At 38.0% G+C, this 17,877-nt stretch overlaps 1 protein-coding gene across 1 annotated transcript; it reads left to right on the top strand.

Annotated features, from left to right (window-relative positions):
- The first annotated feature begins 7,496 nt into the window (after positions 1-7,496).
- LOC127426320 (GATA-binding factor 2-like) lies at positions 7,497-17,652 on the top strand. Its single transcript, XM_051673065.1, has 6 exons — positions 7,497-7,696; positions 7,920-8,419; positions 9,827-10,399; positions 12,760-12,905; positions 15,988-16,113; positions 16,819-17,652. The coding sequence occupies exons 2-6, from the start codon at positions 8,194-8,196 to the stop codon at positions 17,116-17,118; spliced, it is 1,371 nt and encodes a 456-aa protein (XP_051529025.1). The 5' UTR covers positions 7,497-7,696; positions 7,920-8,193; the 3' UTR covers positions 17,119-17,652.
- The last annotated feature ends 225 nt before the right edge of the window (positions 17,653-17,877 follow it).

Genomic DNA, 17,877 nt, shown 5'->3' with positions numbered 1-17,877 from the left:
ATTTAGTATACATAACTCATTATGGCATGGCCTAAACTAGTTTTTGAGGACAAAATTAGTCACATTCTACAACACAATTGCACTCTGACGCAGTGAGAAATCCGAGTCACAGACAGCTCTGCACGCGCTGCTTCTTTGATGGACAACGTGAAATGGAAATGTCACTGTGTCTGTCACAATGTGCACTGCTGGAAAGGAGCAGGCGAGCTTAGTAGCCCGCCTTTATTAGTCTAAAGTGTTTTTTTTTTAATGCGCTGGAGATGCAAGCTTGTGACTGATAAGCCCTTATCTCGCATGCATCATGAGTGAGTATCTTCTGCTAGTTAGATTGCAAAGCTTCTGTAAGCCCAGCACCTACTACTTTAACGCCTTAACATGACAATAGAAGCATTATTAAAATCCTTAATAATTACACACAAACAAAATGTTATATAACACTTTTTGATTCAAAATAATAATAATTATACAATATTAATAATAATAATAAACATTATATAACATTATTATTAGGCTATTATTATTATTGTTGTTATTATTATTATTATTATACAGTCGTAACATAATTAGCCAAAATTACCCCCCTCCCCAATAATAATAATAATAATAATAATAATAATAATAATAATAATAAATAAATAAATAAATAAAAAAACATTAGGTGTTCTGTAGGCCTAAAAACGATAGCCTACCATACACTTTTCATCCTCACTGCTCATCACTCCTTTATTTACAATAGACGATCAAGAATTGTTGCTCGTTACAAAAGTTACATGAGGCGGGCAATAACTAGCCTAGCATTTTATATAGAATTGTGCATAGAAACATCTTATGCATTGTTACAGGCATGAACAGGTCTAAAGACCAAAAGATTTGAAAGCTCAAAACAAAGTACTTATTTCATAGTAGAAGAAATATTCTTTTGTGAGAATTATTTTAATCAAATTTGATTCTAGGCTTCGACAAAACATGCTGACTCAAGCATATGTCTTGAAATCATCCACATATTGTTTTGTTTTTTTTCTGATAACTGGTGCACTTAAATAGCAGTTGTTAAACATTCTTAACGATTCATTTATTCTTGTCCAGAGAGAATGTTTCAAACACTTGCCGGAAATCCAGTCACCAAGTAGCCAAACACTTGTATCTCTCTTAATCTGTTATTCCATTCTTATTGATAGGATCAATTTGGTAGAATTTTGATTTGTAACACAGGCTAATCCTTGGCCAAACTAGGCCCGCTATTTCAGAACTCTGGCTATTAACAAACCGGAGTAGTGTCGTTGACTCTTTGGAATCCTTCCCCGCTCGTGGTCTCTTGAATGAAAACAAAACAATAGCTGGTAATGGACATTGTTATTTTGATCATTCGATGAAATTAATTCTGTCAGAGTTCACTCCTCTCGCGCTGTCTTTGTGCGCGTGCACTCGTGGGGGAACCCGGGCGCGAGAGGCTGGAGCTGCACCTGCCCTTACTGATCCGCAGCACGCGAACCCACGGTCTCGTGCCAGAGATTTACCGAGGCTTTGCATATTTTAAAAGTTGGTGTTATGTATGAGAGAGTTAAAACTGGGTGGGTTGGGCGAGGCAGGGTCGACCGCAACTTCACAGCATTTTATAGACAAGATCGGGCAGGAATAGAATTCATTAAGATGGGAAGCCTAAAGGCGTCTCATATTAAAAGTAGCAAAAGATTTACATATTCAAAACACTCACGCAAACACATCTGCAAAAGCAGTGATTAAATGAGGAGGGTGCAATGTTTAACGTGCAAACCACAATCTAGCATTACTGTTACATCCTAAGCTAACTATTTAGTGCAGTTGCCATTTATAATTATTTACGGCAATTTAACAATTTATCTTCCCAATCTCAAAAAAGAATTCCAAAAATGGATTCTACCTAACCAAACAGGGACAGTCTTGGATATAGGTACATATCTTCACGGTAAACCGTCTTTGCTTACGGGGAGGTCACTTTAAGAGTTGTAGCCTACTCATTTTGACCAATTTAAAGACTGCGTGTTGTTTCGTAATTATTTGAGTATAAGAACACCACACATCCTAGCAGCTTCAGCACAGCTTTTAACCATCAAGGGAAGACCAAATTGGCTGACGCACAGCAGCCCACTTTGTGCCTAAAGTTTCCCTGTTTCCAGAGGGAGAGAGAGAGAGAGAGAGAGAGAGAGAGAGAGAGAGAGAGAGAGAGAGAGAGAGAGAGAGAGAGACATTGCAAGTCACTGAGGACAGACCATCAGCGAAAGCATTCTGGAAGGGCGCTGACTGTATGGGAAGGTTGGCATTGCCAGCTAGAGTGGATTTTGAGAGAAGGCGACGACTGTGCTCGGGGCTTCATTGTTTCGCAAAGCACAACGAATCACCTACTCTTCCCTCAAAGACGGTGCCACATTTAGCCCCAGGACACATTTCTCTCTGGAGCGAAATGTCAGGAGGAGAGAGCATAATCATAAACACTGGTAAGATGCGTTTTGTGTAGTCTATCAGTGAGCGCAAAGTCGAATAATACAGGCAGATTATTCACGCGTTTTACCGAGGTATTTATGAAAAGGATTGTTAGCCCAGAATGGGATGATTATGATGTTTTATGTGGCTCATTCTTATTTCTTTTAAAATATGAGTATTGTTTGTTTTTATTTTATTGCTGTTGTAAATGGTTTGTAGTAAAACACTAAATACAATTAATTAATTGTATTGATTTAAGGAAACTGAAAGCTTATTAAGCTTATTAACAGCAATAATAATAATAATAATTATTATTATAATAATTATTATTATTATTATGAGAGCACATTTTAATATTCTTTTTAATATTATGATTATTATGTTATTATTATGTTAATACATCGTTATATCATGTTAAAATTAAAAACGTCATTTAATGTTTTGTATGACTGCACGGACTAACAAAAGGCAAAAAACATTACACGTTTTTCACGTGTAAATTTGGACTTTTCAAAAAAACTAAATCTTTAAATAAATATCCAGATTTCAGCCATGATTGTTTTTATTTTTGTAAATTTTTGTTCTGGTTTTTTATTTATGTCGCCTATCTATTTACTTATTTTAAAAATATGAAAAGGCTTTTAAAAATTGTGGGAAATACGGAAATAGTCCGTCTTTGTAGCTTATAGATTTTAAAATAAATATTAAAAAACAAAATGCAATGCCACAAACGAAAATTACGAATGAAACGCCACTACTCACTCCATGATGTGTGCAGAATACATACGGCATACAATAGAATAGAAATAAATGCTGAAATGTAGGCCTTTGTGTTGATGTGACTTTAATATTCAACATATCTAACGAGCGCAAGAACACAAAGGCTATATGTTACGAAAATTAAAAGTAGATTCATTTTCAGCAACATTCTGCTTTCCAAATAAAAACGACGTTTCTATCTATTGATTATAAATGGGAAAGAGAAGAGGTGTGTTGAGGAATTAACTCAAGAATACCCCAAGGACGGCCTACATTAGCCCACCTGTACTGTTTATTTAAATCATTGACTCCAAGAGCTGTCAACCTCAAAAAGAGGCGGGCGCGCTTTTATCACCCTTCAGATTTATGACTGCCACTGTGCCACAGGATCATTTTCCGACTACACTAACGACATCACTCAGAGCAAGACTTTTTTACCCAATAAGTCAGCATGCAAAACCTATTACAACAAACAAAACAACAAAACATCGTTTGGTGGTAATGCAGAGACGGGCTTGCTTTAAAATAATGTGAATTGTTGCTTTAAATGAAAAGAGGATGAAACGCTCTGCTTCCAATCCCTGTTATCCATGCTTCAGCAGAGGACAGGAGCCTTGTGACTTTGCCTGTGCTTGTGTCTGCCCCCGAGTGCCCTGTCACAATCTAATTACCCGTGAGTAAAGGACAATACCGCTTCAGCTGGTCTGTGTCATTACCCCTATATCCCAGTGCCTGCTTATCTTCACAGACCCTTCTGCGCCGCTCTCTGCCCCCTCCTGCCCTCTTTTAACCCCACGGAGTATGATAAATGCGAGGTGAGGGAACGAACGGGCAAACCCATTTCACAGCACCTGTTTATTAAGGGATTGATTGCCTGCTTTTTCGCGGAGCTTGCTTTCACCGATTTGTCCAAGCTTTCTCCATTATGTTTTAGACGCAATTAAATCAAAGCGAAGTAATGTGTCATCACAAACGTGATGTCACTGTCGTCGTCACAGTCATACATGGTTACACCACAACGTGTGTTACATAAGGTCTATTTTCATACATGCACATACATTCATAAGCGCGTTCATTTAAAGAGGAGTGTAGTCAACTGTATCATCATGGCCACATGGGTTAGGACCCTCAAAAGACAGAACCTTAAAGTAACACCCCCAATAAAAAATGTCGAGTCCCTGTAAGACAGTCCCTTTTGTTCCAGCATTGCGACCAACTGGATTACCACAGGCATTTAGTTCAGGAATTCTCAAAGGAATATTTAGCCCTGCAGGTGTGCTGAACAAAGGGGCCGTCATTAGCATTAAAGGAATATGTCGGGTTCAATATAAAGTTAAGCTCAATCGACAGCATTTGTGGCATAATGTTGATTACCACAAAAAAAAAAAAAAAAAAAAAAAAAAAAAAAAAATCGAAAATTTAGATAAAAGCACTTCTTCTGTTACAACTCATGTATTATTTGAGCTATAAAGTTGTTTAAATCATCATAGTTACAGTTATTTTAGGATTTGTTGATATTACATCGTCATGGCAACGGAGTTGTAAAATTGGATATAACTTTAGCTACACAGAAAAGGTTAGTAAGTGATTTTATCACACTAAAATCACGTAAACACGCATATTGTTGTCTTGTTGCTATACTTTTGAAACAGGAAGTATTTTAAAGTTTACGGATTGGCCCCCATTCACTTCCATTGTAAGTGTCTCACTGGACCCCAGATGTTTTAAAGAAAAGGAGGGGCAAGTCAAAATTAATTTTTGTGGTAATAATATTATGCCACAAATGCTGTTAATTGATCTTAACTTGTCTTGAACCCAGAATATTACTTTAAGGCTGGTTGTGATGCGCTTGACCAGAGCCAGATAAACACACAATAGTGTGTAATGTTTGTCATCTACAATTACACTTAATTCTTCTATAGCTTTCAATCTGTTATAAAGCCACTATGACTACGTGAACGACCATTTTTAGAAGCTGTAGGCCTATATTTTGGTTTATATATCAACTTCCACTTATTTCTGAATAATCTGATATTGTATACCTAATTCGATGTAGGCCTAAGTGTTTGTAAAATGCATGATTACACAGCAAAAACCAAGAGTCATATTATACTGTACATTTTAATTTGTTGGCTTCAGGCTGCCATGGCTCTTTGTGCTGTGTAGGCCCCCTGACCATAATCCAGTGTATTAAAAATACACAATGTATTGGCCAACTTTGCAAAATCGTTGTAGCACGTCAAAATAATCTCTCTCTCTCTCTCTCTCTCTCTCTCTCTCTCTCTCTCTCTCTCTCTCTCTCTCTCTCTTTATTTTTTACCGAAATTATGTGACGTCAAGTCACGGCGTCAGAGTGGCTGCCGGTAGGGGCTCTGAGCTCGCGCTCCAATTATTCCCTGTCAATCATTATTGCTTCAGAGGAGGGTACGCTGACTAAAATCCTCCTGCTTTAAATAAAAACATTATCAGAGAGAGTGTACAATTGTTTCGAATCAGGTAAAAATCTATTTAAAAAATGAACTCAAATAAATAATTTCTCAATTGTACCTCATTTGTTACAGGCCTGCAAGTGTTAACTCTATTAAGAAAATAACCTGCTAGAGGGTGATAAACGAGCCGCAGCACCCCGATGGTCAAGTTTATCCTGTGTTTCACAAAAAGTGATCTCTTTGATTGATCCGACCAGACAAGCTAGTTGAATGAATAATTAATACACACAAAGCGTTGCTACAAGTTATAGGCCAAAGGTAGCAGGAAGCAGCTTTCCACGAGCCTATGTAGGCCTATACATACTCGGGTCAAATATTTAAAGAAAAATGATCCATCCGAAGATGTTCAAGAGCGTTAAACACTGTAAAACATAACATCTCATAGCCTACACAAGACATTTTGTAAAGGCATCATTTAAAATCATTGTATTAAATTATTTATCGTTGCAAGACTATAGCAGGGGTGAATTTAGATATAAGTTTGGTCACTTTTTGACATTGAGATGCTACCTGAATTCACCACATATTTGCTATTCCCGTTTGATCAGACAAATCAAATTCAAAACCTAAGAATTTTTTTTTTTTTTTTTTTTTTTTTTTGTGGACGGAATAGACACGCATGATTAATTCTAGGGGTTAAAACTGTAACAGTTTAGTAAACCCTGTAGCCTATGTAAATCAGATTTTCAGATGACCAACCTGAATCCGCAGTTTATCTAAACTCTTATCAAGCTAATTGGCGACGTTCTGTCTTTCTGCCTGCGGTGGGCACGTCTGCTGCTTGTTTTACCACGAGATAATTGTAAGCAAGAATCAACGAAGCTGCCCTAATGGCCACCAATTGGCTCTATTTGGACCTGCCCATGCGACCTGTCGGCACCACCGATAGACGGGCCGGCTATTAATATGTAAAGTGACGTTTGATCGCTTGAAACAGCATACAAAGACAGTGTTTTCACAAGAAGAATGTGGTGACAACTAATTCAAAACAATTAGACGCACGAGAAAAAAAGCCCCAAATTTAGAGGCCATAAAATAGTCCTCTCCAATTAATGCCTGAGGTGCTAGGAATTGTGTTTGTTTGTATTAGGTATATATTGCATTTGACACTTCAGTGTTACAGGTTTTGTTGTTTTAAACAAATGTTAATGGTCACGCAACAGGTCCTTCTTTTGTGTACACCAATCATTTAAATAAATTAGTTAGAAAAGTTGATGATCATTCGCAATAAGATGCATAAATGATTTATTGCGGATGATCATCAACTTTTCTAACTAATAGACTAATAGAGAAAATTAACGTTTTTTATTAATTAATTTCCGTGCAAATAAAATGAGTATAATGTATATTATTATTATTATTATTATTATTATTATTATTATTATTGATGTTGTTGTTGTTCAACGCAAAAGACAAATCCCTCCAATAATTTTTGTCAAACGCTCTGAAGAGCCGTAGGCCATTAAGACTTCAGACTCACATTCTTAATTTCAGGGCTGTTAGTCTTTGAGTAAAAAGACGACATTATCAGACATAACCAACGTGAAGCTCTAATAAAGGTAAAAGATCTCAATAAATTGCTCCGCTGAATGATGAGTCTCTCAGCTCTCTGGACACATGTGGAGCACTCGATAGTCTCAGTGGCAGATTGGAAAGCATGAAGTCCGAGCCAATGGCGGTAAGCGCGATCTACTATTGGTTAAGAGAGCGATCACTGCCAGCCCGTGACTCCGCCCATGTTAGTAAGATATGGAATCTACTGGCGCCAGTTCCGACAGTACACAGGCACAATTCATTAATGAAACTTCGCTCCGCTTCAGACAACCGCAGAGTTTTTAGGGAGAGCTTTAACAATTGGCCTGCAGACAGTGTAAGCAGTGCCGAATTACGAATGTCAACAGACATCTTGAGGATTAACATTCTTTGAAAAGGACTAACACGGGATAAAATAAACAGTGGATTGAAGTGCTGAAATGCTGCTTTGCGCCGTAAGTATCCGTCGATGGCTGTTTTAAATTGCGTGCGGTTCAGCATGCAATGCAGTTGTTAAGTTTACAGGTTGTCAGGTTTACAGTCTTTTGTGTTAAAGTGAGATGATTATGTTTTACGAATTTATTAGATATTTTCACGATTCTTTAGATCTGACAAAAGCACTCTTGTACGGTACTTAAAGTTAAAACCTAGACTAACTAATTTATTATTCTTTTGCAGGTGTTCCTGAGGATTGTTGAAAGCAAAGAAGCAGGACGTCTATTCCCCAAAATTAAGGGCATTTGCAGAAAGTGAATAGCGCATAACCAACAGAAGTTTTTTTTTTTTTTTTTTTTCCCTTTTCTTTTTTAATACAGTAGGCTAATTACAAATATTTTTTTTTAACAATCAACGGGACCATAGTGGTCTTCTGGGGTCTGTTAGAATCCAATACGTTTTTAGTAGACATCTAGAAAACGTTTCGAAACATTTTCTAAGCAAGGACCCTTTAGACATGGAGGTTGCGGCCGATCAGTCTCGATGGATGGCCCATCATCATGCGGTACTCAACGGCCAGCACCCAGAGTCCCATCACCACGGGCTTACACACAATTACATGGAGCCCATGGCGCCTCTTCTGCCCCCGGACGAGGTGGATGTGTTCTTGAATCACTTGGACTCGCAAGGCAACCCCTACTACTCCAACTCTCGGGCCAGAGTCTCTTACGGACAAGCGCACGGTAGGGTGCTGCTTTTAGTCATTTAATCTCATTTGAAGGACATTTTCTTATTTGTATTTTATTTTTTATGGTATATAACGCTTTTACATATCTCATATAAATATTTCGGAAATAATACATTGCAGTAAATTGCATGACATGTTTTGGTCGCACTTTACAGTGTTCATGTTACTGTTTATTTATTTAGGTACATGGTGATACTAATACATTTAAATTAAATATTTAAATATTTGTGTAGCTGCTTCTAATAATACTGCTATTGTTCTTAAGCTACTACATATTCCAATATATTAGGCTATGTAAAATGCCAGAGAGATAGACTGTTTTGTTTCCTTGGTTGTTTGTAACTCTTGTTTTTCCAAAGAGGATTTGAATAAGTAAACTAACTTGGCCCTGATGACTCTAGTTATGCCTGTTTTTAGTCAGCTGCTGTTAGTGTATTTAGACTTGTGTTATTTACTCTCACTGGCTAAGAGGTGAACCGTGCGGCCTATAAAGACGGGTCTGTCCCATGGTTGAGACGTCTTGATTATTTTACATAGTTAATGTTAACAGTATCTCATTATAAATACACGCTTATACACGCATGTTTGCTAAACCAGCAACTCTGTGTAAACAATTAGGCGAGCAAAGGGATGACAATAGTGTATTCAGAAATTTTTGATATCATATTTCTGTACTGCGTAGTGGACTGTCATCTCCACGAGGTAGGCTATGTGTTGAAATGTAGCGATAAGAAGAAAGAGAAAATGTCCAGCGAATGACTCGATGAGGAAATGGAAGTTCGTGTCAGGGAAAGAGAGAAAGAGAGAGAGAGAGAGAGAGAGAGAGAGAGAGAGAGAGAGAGAGAGAGAGAGAGAGAGAGAGAGAGAGAGAGAGTGTGTGTGTGGGGGGGGGGGGGGGCTCAAGGCACTTCCCGGATGCCAAATCATAACGAAAAAATCCTGATTTACTTCTTTGTTTTAGTGTCTAATTTGTGCGAAGAACATCCTGTAGCGAGAATTCTTTTTAGGTTAACAATCCGTTAAGTTATAGGCTAGTGTATCGCCTTTGTGAACAAATTTTACGTCTCTATTTCTTAGGAGTAAAGTGCGTTTTTATTGCGAAAATCACGTCGAGATGGGAAAAAAAATATTAAGCGCTCGCTATCTATTTGAACAAAGACTGGACTGAAGGGTAAATCGGCATTGTTTTATCAGAGTGTTTCATAATTGATATTTAGGATACTTTTATTTGCCCTCAATGTCGAATTTGTATTGTTCGGGTACAGAGTCAACAGGTGAGCGTCAGACTTGTTTGAAATGTCGTAGGTTGGTGCTTTAGCACAAAAAGTTGACGTCTCAAAGGAAATACGATGTGTTTTGTCATGTCGAATTGGGCTTTATGTTTCTGTCCTCTATTTCTCAGCTCGTCTCACGGGAAGTCAGGTCTGCCGGCCACACCTCATACACAGCCCCGGTATTCCGTGGCTGGACAGCGGGAAGGCAGCGCTCTCCGCCGCCCACCACAACGCCTGGGCGGTCAGTCACTTCAGCAAGCCCGGCCTACACCACGCCAGCGCCGGTTACCCGTGCAGCAGCAGCTCCAGCACCGCTCCCGTTTCTTCCCTCACATCCGCAACCCACTCCAGTCCGCATCCCCTCTATAATTTCCCCCCAACCCCTCCGAAAGACGTCTCACCCGACCCTGGTCCTTCTTCCCCGACATCCACCACTACAAGAATGGACGAAAAGGAGTCCATTAAGTACCATGTGTCCATAGCTGATGGGATGAAAATGGAGGGATGTAGCCCTCTTCGGGGAAGCCTTGCAATGAGTGCCCAGACACCGTCCACGCATCATCCCATCCCAACCTACCCGACATACTCTCTACCCACGCCGCACGATTACGGCGGCGGTCTGTTTCACCCTGGTACTCTCCTCAGTGGATCCGCGTCCAGTTTCGCACCTAAATGTAAAAGCAAGACGCGATCGTGCTCAGGTGAGTTTCATAAGTTCTGAATCACTCATTTCATTAGTTAACAGGCCTATTTAGAGACACTCGCACTGTTTTTTATTTATTTATTTATTTATTTATTTATTTTTTTAACAGCCATTGTATGTCAGTTTTTTGTACATGTATTATTTACATTTTAAATGTACAATTAGTGAGGATATGGGAGATTTGTTTATTGTATAGCATTTAGAAATTATTTTTGCCAAATACACAGGCATTCCCAGTGGTTTATTGGTGCAGAAATAGAGGTTTAGTACCCTTCAGTATTTTTTATTTTTTTTCCACGATCACAGCTTTTCTTCACAACTTTTTTAGTCTTAACAGGAGTTTTACTTAAATATTTATCTAAGATAAGTTCAGCCGTCAGTTTAGCAATCTCCCTCGAAGCAATTCTAAACAGCAATAATAATGTTATGATTTTTTTTTAAAGTACCAGCACATTAAAATAAACACATAACTACAAAAAGTATTAAAAGGCTATTAATCAGGGTAAATAATTATAGCGTAAAATTTATACAGAGAATAATTTCGAACAATTAATGATTCAGATATAATAAACATCAGCCTATAAAATATCAGTGGTGTTATAATGACCTGATTAAAATGATTTTATATATATATATATATATATATATATATATATATATATATATATATATATATATATATATATATATATATATATAGTTTCATAAATGTGGAGGGACAATTTTTGGCGACACGTCTTTATCTACAAAGATTCGATTTTTATTTTATTTTTATTTTTTGCCATGTTTTCCTTTAAATTGAGCCTTTACTGCGTTTAAAACTAGGAGTCACGACGCGCTGGCTCCAGTCATATCCTGTATACCTTTGGCTGAGCAAATCACGACACACTCCCCCCTCCGCCCTCCCACGACCCCAATACTAACAAAATCCCGGTGGGACAAGACTTCACAGGCGACAGGACCCTGCTGTTTATGTGAATTATTATGGCTGATAATAACATCGTTACTGATAACACTTTACATCACAGAGTCCATCTAACACAAATAACTCTAGAATGTACTCTACAAAATAATTACATATTAAGTAGCTACACAGTGTTCATTATTATTGCTCAGTACTTATGTATCAACACAATAACACAAATAGCTACTGTAATGCAAAGTGTGGCCTTATGATTGTAAAAATATTTTAGCTAACATCAAAATTTTGCAAAACTATATTTGTGTTCTGTAAAACAAAATATGTTTTAAGTTGCAATAGTATCACAAGAAAAAGTTTGTTGGAGAAAGGAACATTTTTGAAGGCTTCATGATGTATGCTAACAGCATAGCAAATTATGTTTGATCTTAGCTGGAGTTATCTAAAGTGTAAACAATCAAGCCAATCTTACAAGATGGGCATTGAAAGAAAATATTTATCTAAACAATGAAAAAAAAAATCTGAAATGATTTTACTGACACAACTGAAAGTTTCATCCATAAAGAAATTTAAGGCAAATATGATTTGAAAATAACACTCAATATTATATACTATTAATTTAGGATAACCTTTATTAAATGAAATCATTAATGCCACACCTTTAGTGTGTCTCAGGGCCATTTTCACATAACGCTCCCAGCACCAAGTTTCAATACAGTCAGAACGTGAGCGATACTGAAAACGACTGCATCACATTCACTTTAAAAGATCGTCCATTGTCCAGGGTGGATTCTTTTCTCTGGTCAGGGTGGGACAGCGACTATCTCACATTATAATGTAAATAATAGAGAGATGCTCAGGGGAGAAAGGAGGAAAATTATTTAAATTAAAGGGCCAGGCCCTTTCCAGCAGGTTAGGATGCTTTACTATGGTGTGACACCTGAGAATAGGACAAGCTTGGACACCAAGGGTGGTTGATAAACATGGCTGGGAGTGTAAAACGTACAATTAACTCACATTCTTAATCAATGCTCTGTCCTTAAGTTGTCTTGAAAATGTTGTAGCAAAATGTAATCATGTTTGATGTTAAGTGACAACATTGTGAATGCTTTCTGTAATAGAAAAGTAAAAAAGTTTATATGTAAAAGCACAACTGCTCACCGTCCACATTGTCAAGCAGTATGAAACATATTATTTCATACACAAATACATGCACATGTAATGTAATGCTGTTTTTGAACTGGCATCCACAGATGAGAAATTCCAATGACATTACTGTCAATGTGAAAGTAATATTAGACGTTGCTAATTAATGTTTTTCTTTTCTTTGTTCATACTGTGCCTCTTCATGACCCAATGTAACTGTATTGTAAATGGAGTTTGAACCTCTTAATTATATAAATTTCCCTTTGCTTTTTCTCCACTTGAATTCTGCACAGAGGGGCGTGAGTGTGTGAACTGTGGAGCCACCTCCACCCCACTGTGGCGGCGGGATGGAACGGGCCACTACCTCTGTAACGCGTGTGGCTTGTATCACAAGATGAACGGCCAGAACCGACCCCTCATCAAGCCAAAGCGCAGACTGGTGAGTAGATAGACTTCCAGAATTCCCTCAATTCCACTCACACATGAGAAAGAGGGCTAAATATGAGTACAGAGCAGAGAGCCTGTGCACAATTCCAGGAAAGTTATATTTTCCCTATAATCTTCCTGGAATTGTTTGTCGCCCTCACCCCCTGGTGATCCCCTACTCTGCCTGTTACAATACTGCTACTATTGCTATTGTTACTGCTATCATTATTGCTTCTAGTTCTGATACCGTCACTGATACCAATGCCCATGCCGGTACAATTATTACTACTCCACACTGAGTGAAAAACAGCATGCTTATCGACCTGTTGCCACACCACTGCCTGAGCGCATCTGTTTAGATCTAGCCGTTGGAGCTTGCCGTACTTTTTCTGGGGGCGTTTAGAAAGCCACATGTCCTTGGTTTTGTTTTGCAGGGCTTGTGTTGCATTTTAGACCCGCTGCCAGCTTATAATTCTCTCATTTCATCTCCATAGGATAAGGTTTTTAAAAACAGATTTTTGCTGGATTGATTTTTCCTTGCTTATTGTTTTTTTTATTTATTTTTTTTATCTTGGTAACTTTTTTGTATTGAGATGATTGATAGAAAACAAAACTAGTTTAAAGTTTCAAATTCCAGTGTTTGTTTCTGTGTTTTACCCATTGAAAGATCAAAAAGTAAGATATGTGAAAAGCCAAACTTGATTACTTTGGTTATTATTGTGCAATTTTTCTATGGGTCGTGGACAGCTTCACTCTATGCATTTATATAAATATATAAACCTGATACATTGTTGGAAACAAATGCTGAGTCCCTAGGCTAGAGGGATTAATTTTATCTAAAAGGTGACAATTTATCCAAAATCGACATTCTATGAAAACAGCTGATTCTTAAAGAATATAAGAATGATAATTTTGCAGACTGTAGCTACACTTTCTTTTCACATAATCTTACTTTTTTGTATCTTTTATTGGGTGAAACTCTATATCTCTACCTGTATCTCTTTTACTCTGTTACAGAGTCATTTCTCACAGTCTTTCAAATGTGATGTAATATTATCATAGAGATTAGTTTGGAGACCCAACAATGTGTATAATTGAGTGAGACTGTCTTTTTCTATCAGCCATGTGTTATAATTTAATTTTCACTAGGCTAAGTGACCATCAGAGTGTAAATATTAGTGTCTCAGAGGGAATCTTATTTTCGCTTTTGTAAAGGAGACACTTACATAGCACGAGAACAATGAGCCTTATACAGAATAACAAATACAGAGTGACATATTCAAAGAGGAATTAAAATTTGGATTGTCAGACTTGAATAACCAATTATGATGATTATCATCTTTATTATTTTTAGTAGTTGTAGTTGTAACACAGCTGTTCCAACATTTCAGTTTTTCTTTTCCTTTACTTTTTTTGTTTTCCATATAGTCTATTGTCTTTTCTTTCTTTCTTTCTTTCTTTCTTTCTTTCTTTCTTTCTTTCTTTCTTTTTCTTTCTTTCTTTCTTTCTGTTCTCATGAAGAAAAAAGGCCACAGGGTTTTCCATGGAGTCAGTGTGCTGGCCCATGCTTTTGCATTTTGGTCTGAAGTGTTTTCAGAGCGCTGTTCAAAGGCCATCCAGTTGTTTCCTATCCGGATATCTGCCCGGGCCCGATAAGGAAGCCAGGCTCCCGGGTGTTTCCGTCTTTAACAAACCCGGCTGAATTTTCTCTGGCCTCGGCAGGCCAGAATGACATCTACTGTAAAGCGATTATCAGAGCACTATGTGTGAAGGGGCTGGGGCAGGGATTGGAAAATAAATGGATTTATACTCTTTGCTCTCTTGTTTGTCACGCTCGACTGGCGCTGATTTGGAGTATCGGAATGTGTTTTTGTTGTCGTCTGCGTTTTGTTTAATTTAACTCTTGCAAGCGTTTTTATTTAGAACCTCGATAATGCAAAAGCTTTATAGGAATAATTATGTAAATCGTTAATGAACACAAACCGCATAGGCTACACTATATGGTTCGGGCTGCTGGTGAATTACGTTGTATCCTATAAATGTTTCTCATTATGTGTGAAAACTTGATTCGTAATGGACAAAAAGCAGAGGACTGATGAACCTTTGCAGTTGCCCCTCCCACTAAAGTGTTTGAGTCCCAACATCAAGGCGAGTAATGTATCAAAACGTAATAAATTAACGTTCTGTCAAATATATTTACCGAAATATAGCAGAATGTATTAGAAGCAGGTAAAAAAAAAAAAAAAGATTTCATTGGGCACAGTTTTTTTTTTTTTTTAATCAAAGCACAAATTGGAAAATTGAATTTACCTTGTTTAAATGCACAGAATCTATTTAATTAGCCCAAACACTGAGGCGACTCCCTTAAATAGATTTCATATGTTCAGAACGCTTTTGCTTTAATGTTATTTGGGGATAGTTTTGAAATGCTGTCTAGTGGAGAGTACACACTGCAACAGTGAGTCATAATATTCGTCACTCCATCAGATTCTTATCATGAATACATTTAGTCTACTCCAAACCAAAGCCCATGTAATCCCTGTTTGATAGTGTGGAGAACAGAAATTGAGAAATTATGGTTATGCAGTCCATTCGACAATAATATTCAAGAAAATTAAGCAAGAAAAAAAAACACACACACAAAAAACAAACAAACAAACAAACAAAAAACAAACAAACAAACAAACAAACATATTTGATAAAAAAAGCCATTAGCCACGATCATAGGCACGATCATACTGTACAGGCAAAAAAAAATAAAAAATAAATAATAATAATAATAATAATAATAATCATCCAAACAATATAGACCTAGTTTATTGAAGTAACTCTAGGCCGCAATGTTGCAACTTGGCGCATCAATGTATTGGATATTGTACGACTTTAAACGCGACATATCCAATCAGAATTTAGGACTATAGATGGAAAGGTCCGTTTTATAGGCTAATGCAACTCTTTAGAAGTGCATGGGGAACTTCTAAAGAAACTGAAAACGTTTCTAAAATATCTCTACGGATTTAATACCAACAGAAACATCATGGATATTTTAATTGTGTACACAGCATTAATATTCTGTCATTCTTGTCTTTATACAGTCTGCTGCAAGGCGAGCCGGCACCTGCTGCGCGAACTGCCAGACAACCACGACCACTCTGTGGCGGCGCAACGGGAACGGTGACCCGGTGTGCAACGCCTGCGGGCTCTACTACAAACTTCACAACGTAAGAATTAAGAGCCGCAAACATTGAAAGTGACAGAAAAGTGGTCAAGTGGGCGGACAGCTTGTATCGATTTAAAACAAGGAAGAGTGAGGCCGGGTCGCAAAGCCGGCTTTCCCTGTCAACCAGAACCCTTTGGCCGTTTTTCTTTTTAGATTAATCCAGTTTTGTTTCAGAGGAGGGCGTTATTCCCAGGAGGGACGGCAGGGCGGGTCTGCCATTCAAGATACGGCGTCAGTTATATCAATTCGGAGTTGTCTGGAACTAGCCTTTTAAATGTTAAGCTTGGCTGCGATGTCTATTTATCCTATGAATAAATACATTTCACATTAATGAAACGAGCGAAACAAAGAAGAAAAGAGAAAACGGTATTTCGTGACAGCTGAGCTGAAATTCAGCCCTAAATAGATAGCTAATATAGGCAACATTATACACTTTGTTGAATAATTTGTATAATATAGGCTATAACATGTATGCATAAATAGATGTTTATATAGCATCAAAACTTATTATCAAATAATAAGGTGATTATAATAAAGTGTTATCTCATTGTTTCTAAAGGAAATGTAAGGAAAGAGCTTTTTTTTTTTTTTAAAATAAATGTATTTTCCCACTTTGGCAAGCATAGGAACACTGTTGCACTGCTGATGTACAATCACCTCTCTGTTGACATCATCATTAACCTATCATATCTCTCTTTCCCTATAGGTCAACAGGCCACTGACCATGAAAAAAGAGGGCATCCAAACACGCAACCGTAAGATGTCCAGCAAGTCCAAGAGGAGTAAGCGATCCGGCGAGGGTTTCGAAGAGTTTTCCAAGTGCATGCAGGACAAGACCTCTCCGTTTGGCAGTGCCAGTGCTCTGGCAAGCCACATGCCACATATGGGCCACCTGCCACCTTTCAGCCATTCCGGACACATGCTGCCCACACCGACTCCCATTCACCCAACGTTTAGTCACCCTCACCATTCCACCCGTTCTCCTGCCTGGGCCGAACCTCACTGAAGTCCCACATTCTCACAGCATCCCCTCTACAGAGGCCTTGCATTAGCTCCTCCATACCGAACATCCACATGCACCCCCTCCCCTCCTGTCAAGAAATCTTCCACATGGCGAGGGATGCAAAGAGGTTTGCGTTGGGTTAGTTCCTGGTTGGACACTGCTGAGGAAGGTGTCATCACATCAACGACCATGTCAACTTGTATAGAGGATGGTTTTGCGCATTTAAAAACACCTCTTCTTCTAACGGCTCACAAGATGCTGAGGATGCTCACAGATAGAGCAAAGGGTGAGAGAGCTTTGTTTGCTTTTAGCTACTCACTTTGGTACTGTCCTGAAAGAGACGATGTGTTTTTGCAGAATCATTGTGTGGCAGTTCCATTGAGGACAGTCACTTCTGGACTTCTTAGATTTGGCTCTCTACAAGGACTCACTCTTACTCACTGCATACATGAAGAGTCAAAGAGAGAGAGAGAGAGAGAGAGAGAGAGAGAGAGAGAGAGAGAGAGAGAGAGAGAGAGAGACAGAAAAGAGAGAGAACATTAACTTTATCCCCCTAACATGCTGGAATACACCCCCTTGGGCATGACTGCCTCTGAATGGACTTTATGGATACGACTTAAAAACAAACAAATGTTTATAAAGGTTAATTGTTATTATCGTTATTGTTATAATTGTTATTATGATAATTTATTTTCACTCTATCTCTTTTTTCGCTTTCCTCAGAACACATTGTTATATTATAAATATTATTTGATTGTTATT

This window comes from Myxocyprinus asiaticus, chromosome 35, assembly GCF_019703515.2.
Source record: "Myxocyprinus asiaticus isolate MX2 ecotype Aquarium Trade chromosome 35, UBuf_Myxa_2, whole genome shotgun sequence".
Taxonomy (NCBI): domain Eukaryota; kingdom Metazoa; phylum Chordata; class Actinopteri; order Cypriniformes; family Catostomidae; genus Myxocyprinus; species Myxocyprinus asiaticus.
Note: the sequence above shows the minus strand (reverse complement) of the source record. Positions and strands in the feature narration are given on the sequence as shown.

Excerpts from the sequence above, each read along its gene's own strand:
- LOC127426320 (XM_051673065.1), top strand. The coding sequence starts at position 8,194 with ATGGAGGTTGCGGCCGATCAGTCTCGATGGATGGCCCATCATCATGCG. Across the intron at positions 8,420-9,826 it reads CTCTTACGGACAAGCGCACG|CTCGTCTCACGGGAAGTCAG; the intron begins GTAGGGTGCTGC and ends TCTATTTCTCAG. Across the intron at positions 10,400-12,759 it reads CAAGACGCGATCGTGCTCAG|AGGGGCGTGAGTGTGTGAAC; the intron begins GTGAGTTTCATA and ends AATTCTGCACAG.